This window comes from Furipterus horrens, unplaced genomic scaffold, assembly GCF_987537825.1.
Source record: "Furipterus horrens unplaced genomic scaffold, mFurHor1.1.pri manual_scaffold_2, whole genome shotgun sequence".
In the NCBI taxonomy this organism is placed as follows: Eukaryota; Metazoa; Chordata; class Mammalia; order Chiroptera; family Furipteridae; genus Furipterus; species Furipterus horrens.
Window position 1 is genome coordinate 183683669 of NW_028327172.1, and position 16788 is coordinate 183700456.

General features: G+C 45.8%; 1 protein-coding gene across 1 annotated transcript in view; it reads right to left on the reverse strand.

The window, feature by feature from the left end:
- SPMAP2L (sperm microtubule associated protein 2 like) overlaps positions 1–16788 on the reverse strand; it is a 55444-nt gene that overhangs the window by 19748 nt on the left and 18908 nt on the right. The window contains exons 3-5 of the mRNA XM_090267388.1: positions 12259–12324; positions 4963–5091; positions 1731–1868 (exon numbers count right to left, since the gene is read on the reverse strand). Of these exons, the coding sequence (XP_090123514.1) occupies positions 1731–1868; positions 4963–5091; positions 12259–12324 (333 nt within the window). The remainder of the gene's footprint in view (positions 1–1730; positions 1869–4962; positions 5092–12258; positions 12325–16788) is intronic.

Below are 16788 nucleotides of genomic sequence, written 5' to 3' on the forward strand. Positions count from 1 at the left end.
TGGAAAGCACACAGAGCCTACGTGGGGTTCTGTGAATGGTCAGAACTGTTGGCAACACCCAGTGCGTCAGAGGACGCAGTCAGGGATATATAGGCAACTGCGAAAACTTTGAGGTGGCATGCTCTGGGGCTGTCTCCCTAGCTGGTGGGTGTTCGTAGAGGTGCTCTGGAGAAGGAGAGGAGATCCATGTGGTTTACAGAAAGAAGACAGTTTGCGAGGAGGCTGAGAATCCAGGTGATCCTTGCATTGAGAGCTGGAGGGCACCACAGCACAGAAAGGACCTCCTCAATCAGATTGAGTGATTGGCAGCTGCTGGCAAAGCTGAACTGTGCCTAGGAAGTAGGGAAACAGTGTTTCTGACCTCCCTAAAACTGGCTAGGTTCGGTAGAGGGGAGACAAGGATATGTGTAACTGTTAAATAAACAATTTTCTTTTCACTCAACTATAATATTCAGAGGTGTAATTCTGGCGGCGGGCAATCGGACCCCTAACTAAAGAGCCCGTGGGTTTGTTTTCAGTTGGAGCATTCCAGGGGTTCTGTAACACCTCCACTATTGGTTTTCTGTGGATTTTCCTTTGTTTTATTTAGCATAGCCTTCACTTCTTCCCTTATCTGTTTGCCATACTTAAGCATACCTGTCAAGCTTGTGAATATCTTTATCACCAGTGTTGTGAACTCTGTTAGGTTGGCTATCTCTTCATCGCTTAGTTCTCTCACTGGAACCTTGATCCGTTCCCTCTTTTGGGCCATACTTCTCTGTCTCTTCATCTTGACAGGTTTTTGTGTTGGTTTGCCTCTGTGTCTTAGGTAGAGTTGTCACTCCTGTTATGTTGTAAGGGGCAGAGCCTTAGGTATTTTTCAGTACAGGGCGACCCATTTCACCACATTGTGGTGCTGTATATGGGGGAGGGGTCTGAGAGGGAACAATGCCACTTGCCCAGCACTTGCCGCTTTTCCAAGCACTTCTCCCACTTCATATGGGGCTGGCACCTCTCTAGCTGTTGCCCTGGCTGTTGTTCCCAGAGTGAGTGGGCCTGCAGATGTTCTAGGATTGTGGGGGCCCTTTAAACAAGCGAACTCTGCTGAGAGACAAGCAGTTTCATCCTTTGCCCCAACCCCCACTGGTTTGCACAGTCAAAAGCAATGAGGCTTTATTTTCCCCGGCGCTGGGACCATGATCTGCAGTCTGGTCTGGTGCTGGGAGAGCTCCCCAGGTGTCCCTCCCTACTTTTTAAAACATGTGACTGTGCCTTTTTACCGGCCTGCCGCTGCTGCTGCTACTGCTGCTGCCACCACAGCATGTCCTCTCCACCCCAGCTCCGCCCCTCCTACCTGTCTGGATGAGTATTTCTTCTTTATATCTTTGTTTGTTGGACTTCCATGCAGCTTGATTTTTTGGAACTTCTGATTGTTTCTAGTTTTGAAGTAAATGCATTCCTACTTAGTTGTGGAGGGAGACACAGTGTGTCTGTCTAGGGCTCCATCTTGGCTGGAAGTCCCGTGATTAAGTTTAATGTGAATTTTAGCTTCACCATATTTGAGTCAGATGTAATTACTAATGAAGATCTTCTGATTACCTACAGTTGCTGAAAATAGTTTTTACTCTAGTTATTTGAAACATAAGTGGACTTTTAGTTTATGCAATTCCATACATTAAAATAAGAACAACAATATTGTGACATTTAACCGAATTAGATTAGAATTTATGGAGGGTCTAAAGGTATTCTACCTATTTGTTAGATGCATTATCTTGAAAATGTTGGGCTGTGCTAGCCTCTGGATCCTTTTGGAAGGCTTTTTTAACAGCACAGGAGAAGGGATATCCCAGATTACAGATTGTCTGCCACAGCTGTAGTAATATTGAGTCCTGAAAATTGTAGAGAGGAAAGAAGCGAGTGAAACAAGCATGAATTCAAATTATCATTTGAATTCAAACATTGACACCTTTAGGTATAGGCCAGTCGGCATGACAGCTTATCTCTTTACTGCTGAGCCATTTTCTACATGGGAAGAAATTAGAAATGGTGACAGCCATCAAGTTTTCAGCTGCCTTCTAATACCCCATTCCAAAACAGACATTTCACCGTAATAAATAAATTGCATCTTTTAAATACACCAAAAAATATACTGACATGGTTACCACCATTAAGTTTTCAGCTGATTTCTAATCTTATTTCAAAACAGATCATTTTAGGTATAAACAAATTATCTTCTAAACAGACCAAAAAATATATTGATGAGAAGAGAAAATTTGCTGCTTTAAAACCAAATGATTTCTTTAACATCTATATAGATACTTTAAATATTTTTACTATATTTTTAGTTAATAGAACAAATTATACTAATGTTTTTCTTTGCAAAAAAAGAACTCTGATTTTAGGAATAAATTCTACTTGATTGTAGTATATAGATTATTTCATCATTATCAGATTTTGTTAACTAAGATGTTATTTAGGATAAATAACAATATTGTTTTTATCACTCCTGCCACTCAATCTTTTCTTAATCAAGATACAGTACATCATCAGTGGAAAAGGAAATGATATTGACTACTTTAGACTTGGTGTTAACTCAGATTGCAGGCCCACTTCTATTTCTATTATTTTCCTAAGGACTTCTGCTCCTTTAACATTTTCATGGCTGTGGATCTGCATCCATCTTCCCAGGTCTCTGTCTTCTGGTTGGTAATGTAAGCCTGGGTGTGTGTTTAAACCTGTATCTCCCTCCTTTGCTTGTGACCATCCTGCCTTGAGGCCTGTCCACATACCACACATCTGCTCCCAGTGGGCTTGAGCCTTCCCAGCCCACAATCCACTGCCTGGCTGGACTGACGCATCCACCTTGCCCACATACACAGCCAAACTCAGACAGGCAGGGAACCTCCTACACTTGGCTGGGATTAGGTAATTTTGTTCAGTTGGGCACTTCAGAGAGACCAGACCCTGGTAAGGAGTGTGGGAGGAGTGGGAGGAAGAAGTTATTAGGCAGCCAACAAGCAGCACAAGAGTAGATACTCTCAGTTTGCACCTTAAGAAACTAGGAAAAAAAGAACAACCCCCACCATGCCCCCAGTAATCAGAATAAAGGAAACAATAAAGATCAGAGCAGAAATCAAAGAAATAGTAAACAGCAAAATAATAGAGAAAAATCAATGAGACCAAAAATTGATAAACTTCTAGCCAGAATGATTAGCAAAAAGAAAGAAGGTACAACATCCAATATCAGGAATGAGAGGAAGGAATCATCATTAGAGAGTGGACGATATTAAAAGGACAATAAGAGAATATATGAAGAACTTTATGCCAACACATTTTAAAACTTAGATGAAATGGATAAATTCTTTGAAAAACATACACTGCCAATACTCATTCATAAAGAAATAATCTGAACAGCCCCTTGTCAAGAGTTCAGTTAAACTACTTCATGGTGCTATTGCCTTGAATCCATTCTGTTTGCCAAGCAGCCTACAGTGACAGACAACGTCACTAGCCCCTCATGCAAGCACTTGCCCTAGATAGCAGCCTACCAAGTCACAAAGTGAACGTAAGTTCCTGAGACAGCTTTACCCAATGGCCCTTGGTCTAACAGTCTCCCCTGACTCCCAATGCCTTATCCTTATGCTCCTCTCAGGGAAGATTTCTGTGGAGCTTATGGAAGTTCCACTCTTTTGGTTTGAATTGACCAATCTGGCTTTAGTCCAGAAATCCCAAAGCACTCTACCCATGGACCCTAATAAAAGCATCTGCCTTTCTCTGCCTGAACTCTGCCTTGACCTTCCTGTGTGGCTCCTTGAGGCATGCCAGGTACTTCCTCTAGGACCTGTGAGCAATAAATTTCTTTATTTCAATTTCCTTTATGAGCTGGTATTGAACTGCAGCTCACCATCTGGTACCCTGTGCTCCACTTAGTAAATGTTCATTTGACAAATTTTTAACAGCCTTATATCTGTTAAATAAATTGAATGTATAGTTAAAAATCTTCCCACCAAAAAATTCCAGGCCCAGATGACTTCATTGGTGTATTCTATCAAATATTTAAAGAAGAAATAAATATCAATTCTATACATTTTCCAATTCTATGATAACAGCATTACCATAAAAAATGGCGTTATAAAAAACAAAGACAGACATTACCACAAAGACATTACAAGGAAACTCCAGACCAATATCCCTCATGGACATAGATGCAAAAATTTTTAAGCTTTACTGGAACACAGACATGCTCTGTTTGCATCTCTATGGCGGCTTCCCCACTATAATGGCAGAATCGGGCAGTGGCAACAAAGACTTTGGCCTGCTTTATGTTTTGTCCCTACCAGAAGAAGTGCTGACTTTTGACTTAAGTTGTATATTGAAAAAGATAGAAATGGGCACCTCGATTATTCTGAAAACCAAACTTTAGATAAATAATAGTGTCTCCACCTTTCTTTTTAACTTTAATCTCCCTCACTGCCTGTACCCATGCCCCCTCTTCAACCACAGTAGTTCCTTGAAGAGTCAACCAGAAAATGCCTAGTCATTTAACATACTCATGTTAAAAGAATATTGGCAATGGGCATCAAAAGCCTTAACAACACTCTTACCTTTATATATCATAATTTACTTATGTTAATCAAGCTCATGGGGGTTTACAAAATTCATCAACTTTCATGCACAAATAAGTTTATCCACAGCAATGTTACATATGGTGCATATCCTTGTATAATACTCTTACTTTATTAAAATATAGAAATCTTGATAAGTTAAAACATAAGATATAACACACGTCTACAATAGCTAAATGTTAGATCTTACTCTGGAAAAGTTGTACTGTAGCATCATATTGGAAACATATAGAATCCCTGATCCTCAATAAATTTTGACTACAAGACTATTTATGGCTTTTAGATAAAAAGGGCTAGGTTCTGTGTTCATTTTCCTAGAGATTCCTGATAAAATAACCTGATCACATACAATACTAACCTATTAGGTATGTATCTGTAGGAGACTTCCTTGGGACGGGCAAGGATCTCAAGTCTTTTGGTCAGCTGGGTCTTCAAAGCACTACGGCAAACAGGGCGAATAGGATCTTGATTTCCCCAAAACAGTATTCTGTTTTAAAAGTAAAATAAATTTAAAAAAAAAAGAAAAAAAATGTAACAAAAAAAAGCAAAATAGAAAAAAAAGGAAAGAAATTCACTGTTAATGAATATCTTAGACTGTTCTCTACTAGTTTTACTTCAGTTAAAGAACTATTTCTTTTACAAAATGTTACAATTTCCAGGCCTCAGAAGCAGATAAACTACTTATGTAAGTTGAAATAAAAATAAAATTAGATTGTTTTATCTACTGTCTTAAAATGCAGTGATCAAAATGAACCTATTAGAGGTAGACAGTTCTGCTTCTGCCATCAGATAATTAACATGGCAGTTTATAGTCAGTTCAACATAAAATGGTCATGCCACCTCTCTACACTGCTCTCACTTTGGGTGATAAACTGTACCAGGTGGTCATAAATGAGATAGTAACAGAGTAATATTAATAGCTATCATTTGTGGAATACTTACCGTGGGCCAGGCACTGGGCTAAGTGCTTTACAGACATCACATCATTTAGTCTCAACAGCCCTGTGAAATAGGTATGAATACTGCACAGGGGGTGAAGAGAGAAGGAGAAATCAATCCTGGATTAACCTGACAAGGCTTTATGGAAGTAAGTAGAAGGCACAGACTGCCAGAAATGATGTATATTTCACATTGGGGTCGTCGTCGTCGGCAGCCGTCCGTCTCGAGAGACGATGGCGTAGCTTCTTGAGAGTCTATCTGCACCGCCGAGAATGGCTGTGCAGTCCGACTCGGGAGTGACAATCCCTGCCACACTTGTTACAGGTGAAGGCAGATGGCCGTTGTTGCTGCTGTTGACGCTGCTTCCGCCTCGATCTTTTCTGGACCGCCTCCTCATTGCGCGCAGCCTCTGCACGTGACGTACCTTGCCTGACCGCGAGCCTCCAGGCTAGGCGGTCGTCTGCTTGAACTTCCCAGGTGTTGAGATTGATGGAGCATTGTGTCATGTCCTTTTTGCAGATGTCTTTGAACCGCAGTTTTGGGCGCCCTGTCATCCTCTTGCCTTCTGCTAGCTCGCCGTAGAGGAGGTCTTTGGGGATACGGCCTGCATCCATTCTTTTGACATGGCCGAGCCACCTGAGGCGTCTCTCGCTAAGAACTGCATGCAAACTGCTCATATTGGCTCGCTTCAGCACCTCGGTGTTGGGGACCTTATCCTGCCAGGTGACATGCGGGACGCGTCGCAGGCACCTCATGTGGAAGCTGTTGAGTTTCCTTTCGTGCCTTGCGTAGGTGGTCCACGTCTCGCTGCCATAGAGGAGAGTGCTGAGTACGCAGGCTTGGTAGATGCGCAGTCTGGTTTTCTCAGTGAGGCTGGAATTGTTCCACGCTCGCCGGTTCAGTCTGGCCATAACTGTGGCTGCCCTGGCGATTCTCCGGTTGACCTCCAAGTCGACTGACAGAGAGCTCGAGATAGTGGACCCGAGGTAAGTGAAGTCGTTGACAACCTCCAGGGTGTACCCGTCGATGGTGATGCATGGGGGAGTCCCCGTGCCTTGAGCCATAACATTCGTCTTCGTCAGGCTGATGGCTAGTCCGAACTCCTTGCATGCGTGGGAAAGGCAAGTGACTAGCTGCTGAAGTCCCTCTTCGGAGTGTGATGTCAAAGCTGCGTCGTCGGCGAAGAGCATCTCACGGATGAGCACCTCTTTGACTTTGGTCTTGGCTCGTAGACGGGCCAGGTTGTAGAGCTTGCCATCGGATCTGGTGTGAATGAAGACACCCTCGCTGCAGTCCTTAAAGGCGTATTGGAGGAGCATGGAGAAGAAGATTCCGAACAGCGTAGGCGCGAGAACACAGCCCTGCTTTACTCCGCTGCTGACTGGGAAGGCCTCAGAGGTTGCGCCGTTGTAGGACACCGTGCTGTGCATGTTGTCGTGAAAGGACATGACCACAGCAAGCAGATGTGGTGGACAGCCAATCTTCTGTAGCAAGCTGAAGAGACCGCTTCGACTGACCAGATCAAACGCCTTCGTAAGGTCGATAAAGGCGAGGTAGAGTGGTTTATGCTGCTCGTGACACTTCTCCTGCAGCTGGCGTAGGGAGAAGATCATGTCCACTGTTGATCGGCCAGCTCTGAAGCCACACTGGGACTCTGGGTAGACGCGGGAAGCAAGGGTCTGCAGGCGGGCAAGAGCGACCCGGGCGAATACTTTGCCAACGACGCTGAGGAGAGAGATGCCCCGGTAGTTGTTGCAGTCGCTGCGGTCTCCTTTGTTCTTGTACATGGTGATAATGTTGGCATCTCTCATATCCTGGGGGATGTAACCCTCCTTCCAGCAGCGACAGAGTAGATGGTGGAGCGGCTGTAGCAGGACTGGTTTCCCGCTCTTTAGGATTTCTGGAGGGATTCCGTCGCTTCCTGGTGCTTTCCCGTAAGCGAGGCGGTCGATGGCTTTGCTGAGCTCTGCCGCAGTAGGTGGGGTGTCTAGCTCCTCCATGACTGGTAGGTCTGGGATGGCGTTAAGAGCAGTGTCTGTTACGGTGTTCTTCGTCGCGTACAGCTCGAGGTAGTGCTCGGTCCACCGCCACATTTGCTGTTCCTGGTCAGTGATGACCTCACCTGTCTTGGACTTAAGGGGGGCGATCTTGGAGGGGATTGGGCCTGTTGCCTTCTTGATACCCTCATACATTCCTCGTGCGTTGCCTATATCGGCGGCTTCCTGAATGCTTCGGCACAGGTTTAGCCAATAGGTGTTGGCACAGTGGCGGGCGGTCTTCTGGACTTTGTTCCTGGCAGTCCGTAGAGCTTGAAGTGTACTGGGAGTGGGCGTGACCTTGTAAGCCAGTAGGGCCTTCCTCTTAGCCTCGATCACGGGTTCCATTTCTTCCCAGTGAGCCTCGTACCAGTCAGCGTTCTTCCGCTCTTTCTTCCCGTAAGCAATAATGGCGGAGTTGTATATGGCGTCGCGGAGACGTGGCCAATTGGATTCGATAATGTCATCTGCCGCCACTCCCTTGCCGAGTACATCTTCCATCTTGTTGATAAATTGCTGGGTCTTAACTGGGTTGCTGGCACAACTGGTGTTGATGCGTGGGCGACCCTTCATCTTGGAGTGGTGCAACCTCTTCGGCATTATGCGCACCTTGCTTACCACGAGGGCGTGGTCCGTGTCGCAGTCTGCACTGTGGTAGCTGCGGGTGAGGAGGGTGCTGCCAATATCCGTTCTTCTGGTGATGACGAGGTCAAGCTGGTGCCAATGGCGGGAGCGGGGGTGCCTCCATGACACCTGGTGGATCTCTTTGCACTTGAAGAATGTGTTTGTCACGCACAGGCCGTGGTGACACGAAAGCTCAAGCAGTCGCTGACCATTCTCATTGATCTTTCCTCTCCCAAAGTTTCCAAGGCAGGTGGGCCAGGCCATGTGGTCGGCTCCTACTCTTGCGTTGAAGTCTCCAAGGAGATAGAGAGCGTTACTTCTGGGGATCTTGGATAACGCTTCGTCCAGTGCATGGTAGAACTGTTCTTTCTCTTCGATGGTGGCGCAGAGGGTTGGGGCGTACGCGCTAAGAATGCTGACTGGGCCGAAAGTTGTTGACAATCGGAGGGTAAGTAATCTCTCTGTGCCTCCTGTGGGTGGCTCTATGGAGTTGACAAGCGTGTTCTTCACAGCGAACCCAACACCGTGCTGTCTTGGTTGGTCCGGAGACTTCCCTTGCCAGTAGAAGGTGTAGTTGGTTTCTCTGATAGTTCCGTTGTCGGCCAACCGGGTCTCCTGTAGAGCCGCAATGTCGATGTTTAGTCGTGCCAGTTCCCTATCGATGACAGCGGTTTTCCTGGCACCCTTGATCCACGGAAGGTCTGCAGTAAGTCCGGGGCACATGGTCCTGATGTTCCAGCTAGCGAGGCGAAGAGCCGGAGGCTTCTTTCTTGTTGTTTGCTTGGAATTAACTGGTGCGGGTGTTTTGTGGCCCACTTTTCGAGAGGCGCCTCTCTGATCCCCACGCACCCATTGGGGTAACCATGAGAAATGGGGAAAACCAAGGATTGAGCAAAGCATGTTTCGGCAGAAGCATAAAGTCATGTTGGGGGTAATTAAGTAACATTGCTAGAATGGATGAGGAAGGCCTTGAAGGCCTGGCTGAGGAGTTATAAAAAGGTAGCTCAGTAACCTGACTTTGCACATAACTGAATTTGACAATTAATCGAGCTTATCCCTCTAAGAGGCCTGTTATTTTTTTTTTCTAATTTTGTCTGTATTTTTGTGTATATTCTTCTGTCTCTGCTTCATAAGCATCAGCCTGAGTCACTATTAGAAATGTTTATTAATAAATTAATACATAACCCCTCACACTACATTCTGCTGATTCCTTTTAAGTATAACTCAAATCTGTTGATTTCTCACCATCCCTGTCACTGTCTCCCTTGTTCAGATCTCATTATCCACATTTCTTTCTCCACAGCACTGCCAGAGTGATCTTTCTCTACTCCAATCTGATCAAGTCATCTCCTTGTTTAAAACACTTCAAAGGTTTCCATTCACTTTAGAATAAAGTTCCAGCTCCTCATTGTGGCTTACAAGGCCCTCCACAATTTTGACAAGGAGCATGTCCTCTCCAGCCTATATATTCTTCCAGGAGAGGAATTATGTCTTAATATTTTGGAAATTTCCCCTTGCACAGTTTAGTGCTGTGCACAACAGGTGCTCAATCAGGACTTGATAAATGAACAAATGGTGAAAACTGGGCACTCACCTAATGGTGATGTGAAACAGAGATTAGAGAGGAGAGAATGACTTCAGGGAGAATAAGAGGCTAAAGCAAAAGCTTGTGTCCTCACGTGGTGGAAGTGATCAGGAAGCTCTTTAGAACCCCTTTTATAAGGGCACTAATCCCATTCATCAGGGCTCCACCCTCATGACCTAATCACTTCCCGAAGACCCCACCTCCAAATACTATGACATTGGGGATTAGATTTCAAAATATGAATTTTGAGGGAACATAAACATTTAGTAGATAGCATCTGATAAAGAACTGGTACTCAAAAAATACAAAGAACTCCTAAAATTCAACAATGGAAAACAACCCAATTTAAAAATGGGCAAAAGATCTGAACAGATATTTTATCAAAGAAGATATAAAGATGGCAAATAAACATGAAACTTGCTAACATCTCATTAGGGAATTGCAAATAAAAACAATGAGATATTATTACACACTTATCAAGAGACTAACAACTCCAAATGCTGGTGAAGATAGGGAGTGACAGGAGCTCTCAATAACTGCTGGTGGAAATGGCACAGACACATTGGGAGAGAGTTTAGCAATGTCTTACAAAGCTAAATATGTTCTTACCATATGATCTAGCAATTGCACTACTAGGTATTTACCCAAAGGAGCTGAAAACTTGTATCTACACAAAACCTGCACACAAATGTTTCGTCGTCGTCGGCAGCCGTCCGTCTCGAGAGACGATGGTGTAGCTTCTTAAGAGTCTATCTGCACCACCGAGAATGGCTGTGCAGTCCGACTCGGGAGTGACACGGTATCTGTCTCCTCCCGTGTTGAATCGACATCTTGTGATGACACTGGAGTGTCCTCTCCAGTGAAGCTTAAGCTACAGAGCCTGGGCAGGGTGATATGGAGGGTCTGCTGTTGCCCATGCAGCAGACCCCCCCTCTCTTCGCAGCTGAAGAATCCAAGGGAAAGACGGAGTCAATACAGCTTGGCTTCAGGTGCGCCGCAGGAGTTGCCGGTGTTGACTACAACGTCAAACCGCCTTAGGGACTCCGGCTCCGGATTTTCTGTCGGGGTTTACTCTCTTAGCCTTTCCCCTGAAGAGGTATGCCGCAAGGCAGCGGAGGTTTTTTGGAGTCAGAGTTTTCCTTCTCTGATGTGCCCTGACTGGAAGATCGAACCAGCGACACTTAGCTCGCAGGCCAACGCTCAATCCACTGAGCCAAACCAGCCAGGGTTACACAAATGTTTATAGCAGCTTTATTCATAATTGCCAAAAATTGAAATCAACCAAGATGCCCTTCATTATATGAATGGATCAATTGTGGTACACCTAGACAATGGGATATTATTCAGCGCTAAAAAGAAATGAGTTATCAAGCCATGAAAAGACATGGAGGCACCATAAATGCCTACTGCTAAGTGAATGAAGCCAGTCAGAAAAGGTTACACACTGTTTGATTACAACTATACAACATTCTGAGAAAGGTAAAATTATACATACGGTAAACAAGATCAGTGGTTGCCAGGGGTTTGGAGAGGGGAGAGAGAAGGAAAGAAATAAATAGGTGGAACACAGGTAATTCTTAGGGCAGTGAAACTGTTCTGTATAACATCGTAATGGTGGATATATGAAAATATGTATTTGTCAAAACCCATAAAACTGTACAACTTAAAAAGTGAACCCAAATGTAAACTATAGACTTTAGTTAATAATAATGTGTCGATATTTGTTCACCAGTTTTAATAAATACACTGCACTAATGAAAGCTGTTAATAATAGTGGAAACTAGAGGAGTGGGTGGTAATATAGAAACTCTCTCTGTAATTTTGATCAATTTTCCTATAAACCTAAAACTATTTTTAAAATAAAGCCTATCAATTTTTTTAAGAAAGCAATAGCAGATCAGAAAAAAATAGAAAAATTCAGGCTTTACTCAGAGCTAAAAAAGAAAACGAGGAGTTCTGTGGTGAAGGGTGGAAGGACAGTGGGTCCAGCCTGCTAGAGATTCAGAGAACAGATGTGCTCTAGACAGAGGCTTAGAGACAGCAGGACCAGGTGCTAGAAGCAGCAACCTGGAGGATGGACACAAGAGTTACAAAGAAGTGTGGAGGAACACCCTGGGACAGGGATTCTCAAAACTGTCTGCCTACTAGAAGTACCTGGGGAACTTTTAACAGTCCTGAAGCCTAGGCTACACCCCAGACCAAGTAAGTCAGGATTTCTGGGGATGGGACCCAAACATCAATTCATTTTAAAGGTCTCCAGGTGATTCTACTGTGCAAATCTGAAAACCACTAACCTAGGGGTTTGCCTTCCATGTGTTGACTCAACTGATGTGATAATATTGATTAAGTGAATCCAGTTGAGCAGTGAGGTGGATACACCTAGGATACAAGGTTAGTGGGCAGGTAAGAATAATACTTATTTAATGTCAGGAATACATTATTACAAACAAAATATATAATATTTTCTTACCTATCTGGGGCTCCCCATTGTTTTTTAGGCTTAGAAAGATCGTGGGCTCTTTTCCTAGAAGAAACACTAACAAATACCAGCTGATTAATTAAAGAGAACATTTATAAATATGGTTACATTAGATGACTTCTACTAAAACAAATCCCATCTGAGGGAGAAAAAAAGAAAACAATATATTATTTGATGTGCTTTGAAGAATTCTAAAGAGCTCAAAGTATTTGAAAATATTGTAAATCCAAAAATTTCACTTCTAGAGTCATTAATAATATAGGACATAATGAAACAAAGACAATAAATATGTAATAAAACCAAGAGCATATTGGTTTTAGTTACCAGAAGACCCCAGGTAAAATGTACACTTGTTAATGGGGAAACCCCTCAATTCACATATTAAGGTAATTTGTAAATGGCTTAGTGGCATTGGATTCTGAAGAGATTGTAGAAATAAATTTCAGATTGAATGTCTAACTTTGGGAAAACTATGAAGTAGGCAAAATACACTTCTGGTACCACTCACCACCACCACCCTTCTGCCCTACTCAGCTCCCTTGGACCTTCCCCGATCGTTCTGACTCTACCTGTAGAAAAGATAGTTTGTGTTCCTGTACATTTCCCAGCCTTCTTTGCAGCTGCTCAGAGCCATGTGCCTAGTTATATCTAATTCCAGCAGAAGTATTTACTGGGTATTATTTCCAGGGCAATGCCCTTAAGAACCATTTCTCTCTTTCCCTGTTGCATTGACCCTGAAAACCACAAAGCTATAAAATAAAGGAAAACCAGCCAATTCACACTGGATTGTGACATGAGGGAGAAGTAGACCCTTATTAAGTAACTAAAAGTTTTGTAGCTTGTTTGTTACTGCAACATTGCGTATCCTATGCAGACTAATACACCATCTGCATTAATGTAGTTCATATAATTATTTATGTACTTGCTTGTAGTTTAAAGGGCCCAATATATAACAACCTTTTTTTGCCTACCACAATTAGGAACTATCTGCGAAACAGGCACAGGAGTCAGTCAAATAGAATAAAAATGCTCTCTCTCTCTCTTTTTTCTTTATGTATTATTTTATTGTTAATAGAGTACCATTCTTATATTATTTGCTATTTATCATTGGGATAGATTGCTATTATCATCCATAATAAAACCATAAGTAAAACATGACTAAGGCTGTGGATGAAGCATAGGTTGAATTATGCACCAGCCTGACTAAAGGCACTTTATTTTCACAAGAATTCCAGCCAGCATGGGGTGGGTGAGGGGTAATCTGTGATCTGAAAGAGGAATGTTCTCCTGTACCTGAAACAGCCCTGCAGTGGGTGGTGGGTGCTCCTTGCTTGGTTCTGTATGGGGGAGGGGTCCTTCACCCCCATCTCTGAAGCTGAGGGCCTGGGCCCAGGCTTCCAACCTGACCATCCCCAAGCCAGAAATCCAGGGCTGGCTGGGCCAGGTGGCCTCATACCTGGGGCAGGCTTCCTGGGTTCCTGGCATTCCACTGGGGTATTCTGCCTCCTCCCTACAAGTATTGACATTTTGACAAGACAACAAGTATTTGTATCTTTTGCACCTGACAACTGTTGAAAATGATGTTTGTCTCCCTTAATTAAGTTTTATTTTAAAAAAATAATTTAACAGATCACAATGAGAAACTTTGTCATCTGAAGCGATTACTGTTACTTCCTAACACTGAAAAAAAAAAAAAAGTTTCCCCTCATGAACCACTTGGCAACTTCTACAGCTTACAAGCTTGGGGCCTTCCAGCCAGTGCTGTAGGGAAAGTGGAGGCTGGGTGTGGGGGAAACAAGGAAACCCATAGATGGCGACGTGACCTCTGTACTAGATCCAGGTTTATATGGCAAAATGAGAATATCCCCATGGAGCCCCCCTCTTCCACTTTACTATTGAGGAAATGGAGACCCAGAGACACTGGGAGCTCGAGCTGGGTCTGGAGTCACAGTGCCCCTGGCCATGTTCCCAGATACTAGACCAGTAGGGGAGCTTGCTTTCCACTGCAGCCCTGCAGATGCTCTGAAAGCAGCTCCTGTGCATGGTGTGGCCTGTCCCCAGCACCTACATTCCTAAGACCCCTAAGGGATGGACTTCTCTTGAGTCCTATCCGTGGGCTCCAGTGTCAAATCTGGCACTGGCGCATGGGCTGAGGACCTGCCTGTGGGTTGTGGATTCTGAGATCCACCCCACACACCCAGGTGTGCATCCTCCTCATGTGTTGTGTGAGGTTGATATTCTCGCTGAAGGTTTTCCCCACACTTGCACACTTCCACACTCAAAGGGCTTCTGTCCCGTGTGGATCTTCCGGTGGAGGGTGAGCGAGAAGTTCCTGAAAAGGCCTCGCCTCACTGGGCGCATCTGCAGGGCTTCTCCCAGGTGTGATTGCGGTGCTGCTTGAGATTGGCGCCCTGGCTGTAGGCCCTGCTGCACTAGTCTCACATGTAGGGCTTCTTGCGGGTGTGGCCGGCCTGGTACGTGTCCAGGGACTGGCACGCGAGGAAGTTCATCTGGCAGATGGAGCGCTTGCAGGGCTTCCGGTGTGCGCATGCCGGTGCTCCTCGAACCGGGGGTTATGGCTGGAGGCCTTGCGACAGTCCCTGCACACATACGGCATACTTACTGCTTCTCCCCTGTGTGCATCCTCTGGGGCACGATGAGGCACTGCTCCCGGCTGAAGGCCTTGCTGCAGTCCCCGCAATCGTGGCTGCTCCCCCGTGTGCACGTGTTGATGATTGTTGAGGCACCCCTGCCAGATGAACTGCTCCGCCCACGCGGCGCATGAGAAGGGCGGCTCCCTGGTGTGGATTGCTTGGTGCTTCTTCAGGGGGGAGTTATAGCCGAAAGCCTTGAGGCACTCCCCGCACTGCTAAGGCTTCTCTGCGCGGGGTTTGGAGGGAGGACCAGGACTGAAGTATCTGAGTTCTTTGCACGTGTGGCAAACAGGTGATTCCCCACTCCTCTGCGTCCTTCTGATCTCCGTGGGACCTGCATGGGGCTTTGGTGGATGAATGCTTTAAATTCACGACATTCAGGGGCTAACGCTTGGGACATGTCAAACCTCCCCAGACAGATCCCTGGGCTCCCCCGACCCCGACCCACCCCGTCAACACGTGTCCCCGCCCTTCACAGGTGGAACCCCGAGCAACATTCCATTCGGGTCCTTCCGCCACCACCGCAGCCGATGGTCTGTCTTTTCAAACGTCCTTCTGTGGGTCCGATTCTATGATGTCAGGTCTAGGCTCCAAGTTCAGCGAGACCAGGTTTCTGTAGCTCTTCTCCATCACAGCTTTGTACAGGTCCTTCTGCGTCGACTTCAGCTGCCGCCACTCCTCCTGGCTGAAGTCCACAATCACATCCCTGAACGTAACCGACTCCAGGGCCTTCTCGGTCAGCGGCAGGGCAGCCAGCCTTCCACTATACCCACAGTGACCAGATGGGGCAGGCGCTCCCCTGACGGGGAAAATGACCCGCGCCCCCTAGCCCCCCTCACCTCCTGGCCTCCGCACTGCGCCCGCGCGCTGCTTGGCCACCTCCATTCCAGCCCTTCAGCCGCGGGTTCAGCCCGGGCTTTAGGGCCGAGTGCGGCCAATGACTTGAACCGGAGGAGCAGCCGCGCAGCTCCATATCCTAGAGGGTCCCGTGGCCCCATGACCAAGAGGACGGGGTTCGCGCGGGATTAGGAGAAAGGGCGCGCTGGGGACTGCTTAGAGAAAGACGGGAGCAGAAATGGGGTCCCGACAGGAGGGGCGTAGACGGAGGGAGTTGGGGCTGGGGGGGAGGGGAGAAGGGAAGAGGGGGGTAGAGGGAATGTAGGGAGGGGGGACGGGGAGAACAAGAGCGAGCTGGAGAAGGGGGGTGGAGGAGGGAAAATTCCAGAAAAAAACAAAAATGCTTTCTTTTATTCATTAAACTATATCGAAGAGAGTAGTGGGGATTCCTGACATTCCTGAATTGAACGTGTATCCTGGAGCTGCAGCCTCTCCCTGGGGGTGGGGAGGTGGTTAAGTTTATCATGTGACAGAAAGCAGATCGCAAATATTCACTTTGGGGCCGTAGGCGGGTCCCAAGGAGAGACGACCCAGAAGGGGCCAGTTGTCTTTCCCAACTCCATCAAACAGATGTCAGTCCCACTCCGTGGGGAGTCTAATTAAGGGATAAGGCAAGAAGCCAAGAGAATTACTCAAGGGAAGTGCTTCTAGGTACAAAAAGCAGGGCGTGGTGGTGGAGGGGGGGGGGGGTGACCAGGAAAAACTGTTCTTCCTAGCACTTGCCTGAGCTCTTTCATGGGGTCTAAACTCTGTGCTGGCATAAGCCCCGATCCTGGTGTCAGGTAGGGTTCAGGCCTGACACAGCACGTGCAAACTCTTGTGAAGACATGGCCTTTTAATTAAGTGGTTATTGGCGCACCATGAAGCTCCTTTCAGAGAGTGGGAGGAGGCTAAGAGGGATTTATATAATAGGGACCCCCAAGATTGCAATTTACAAAGCTGGGCCACCCACCCTGAAGGTCAAGCTAAA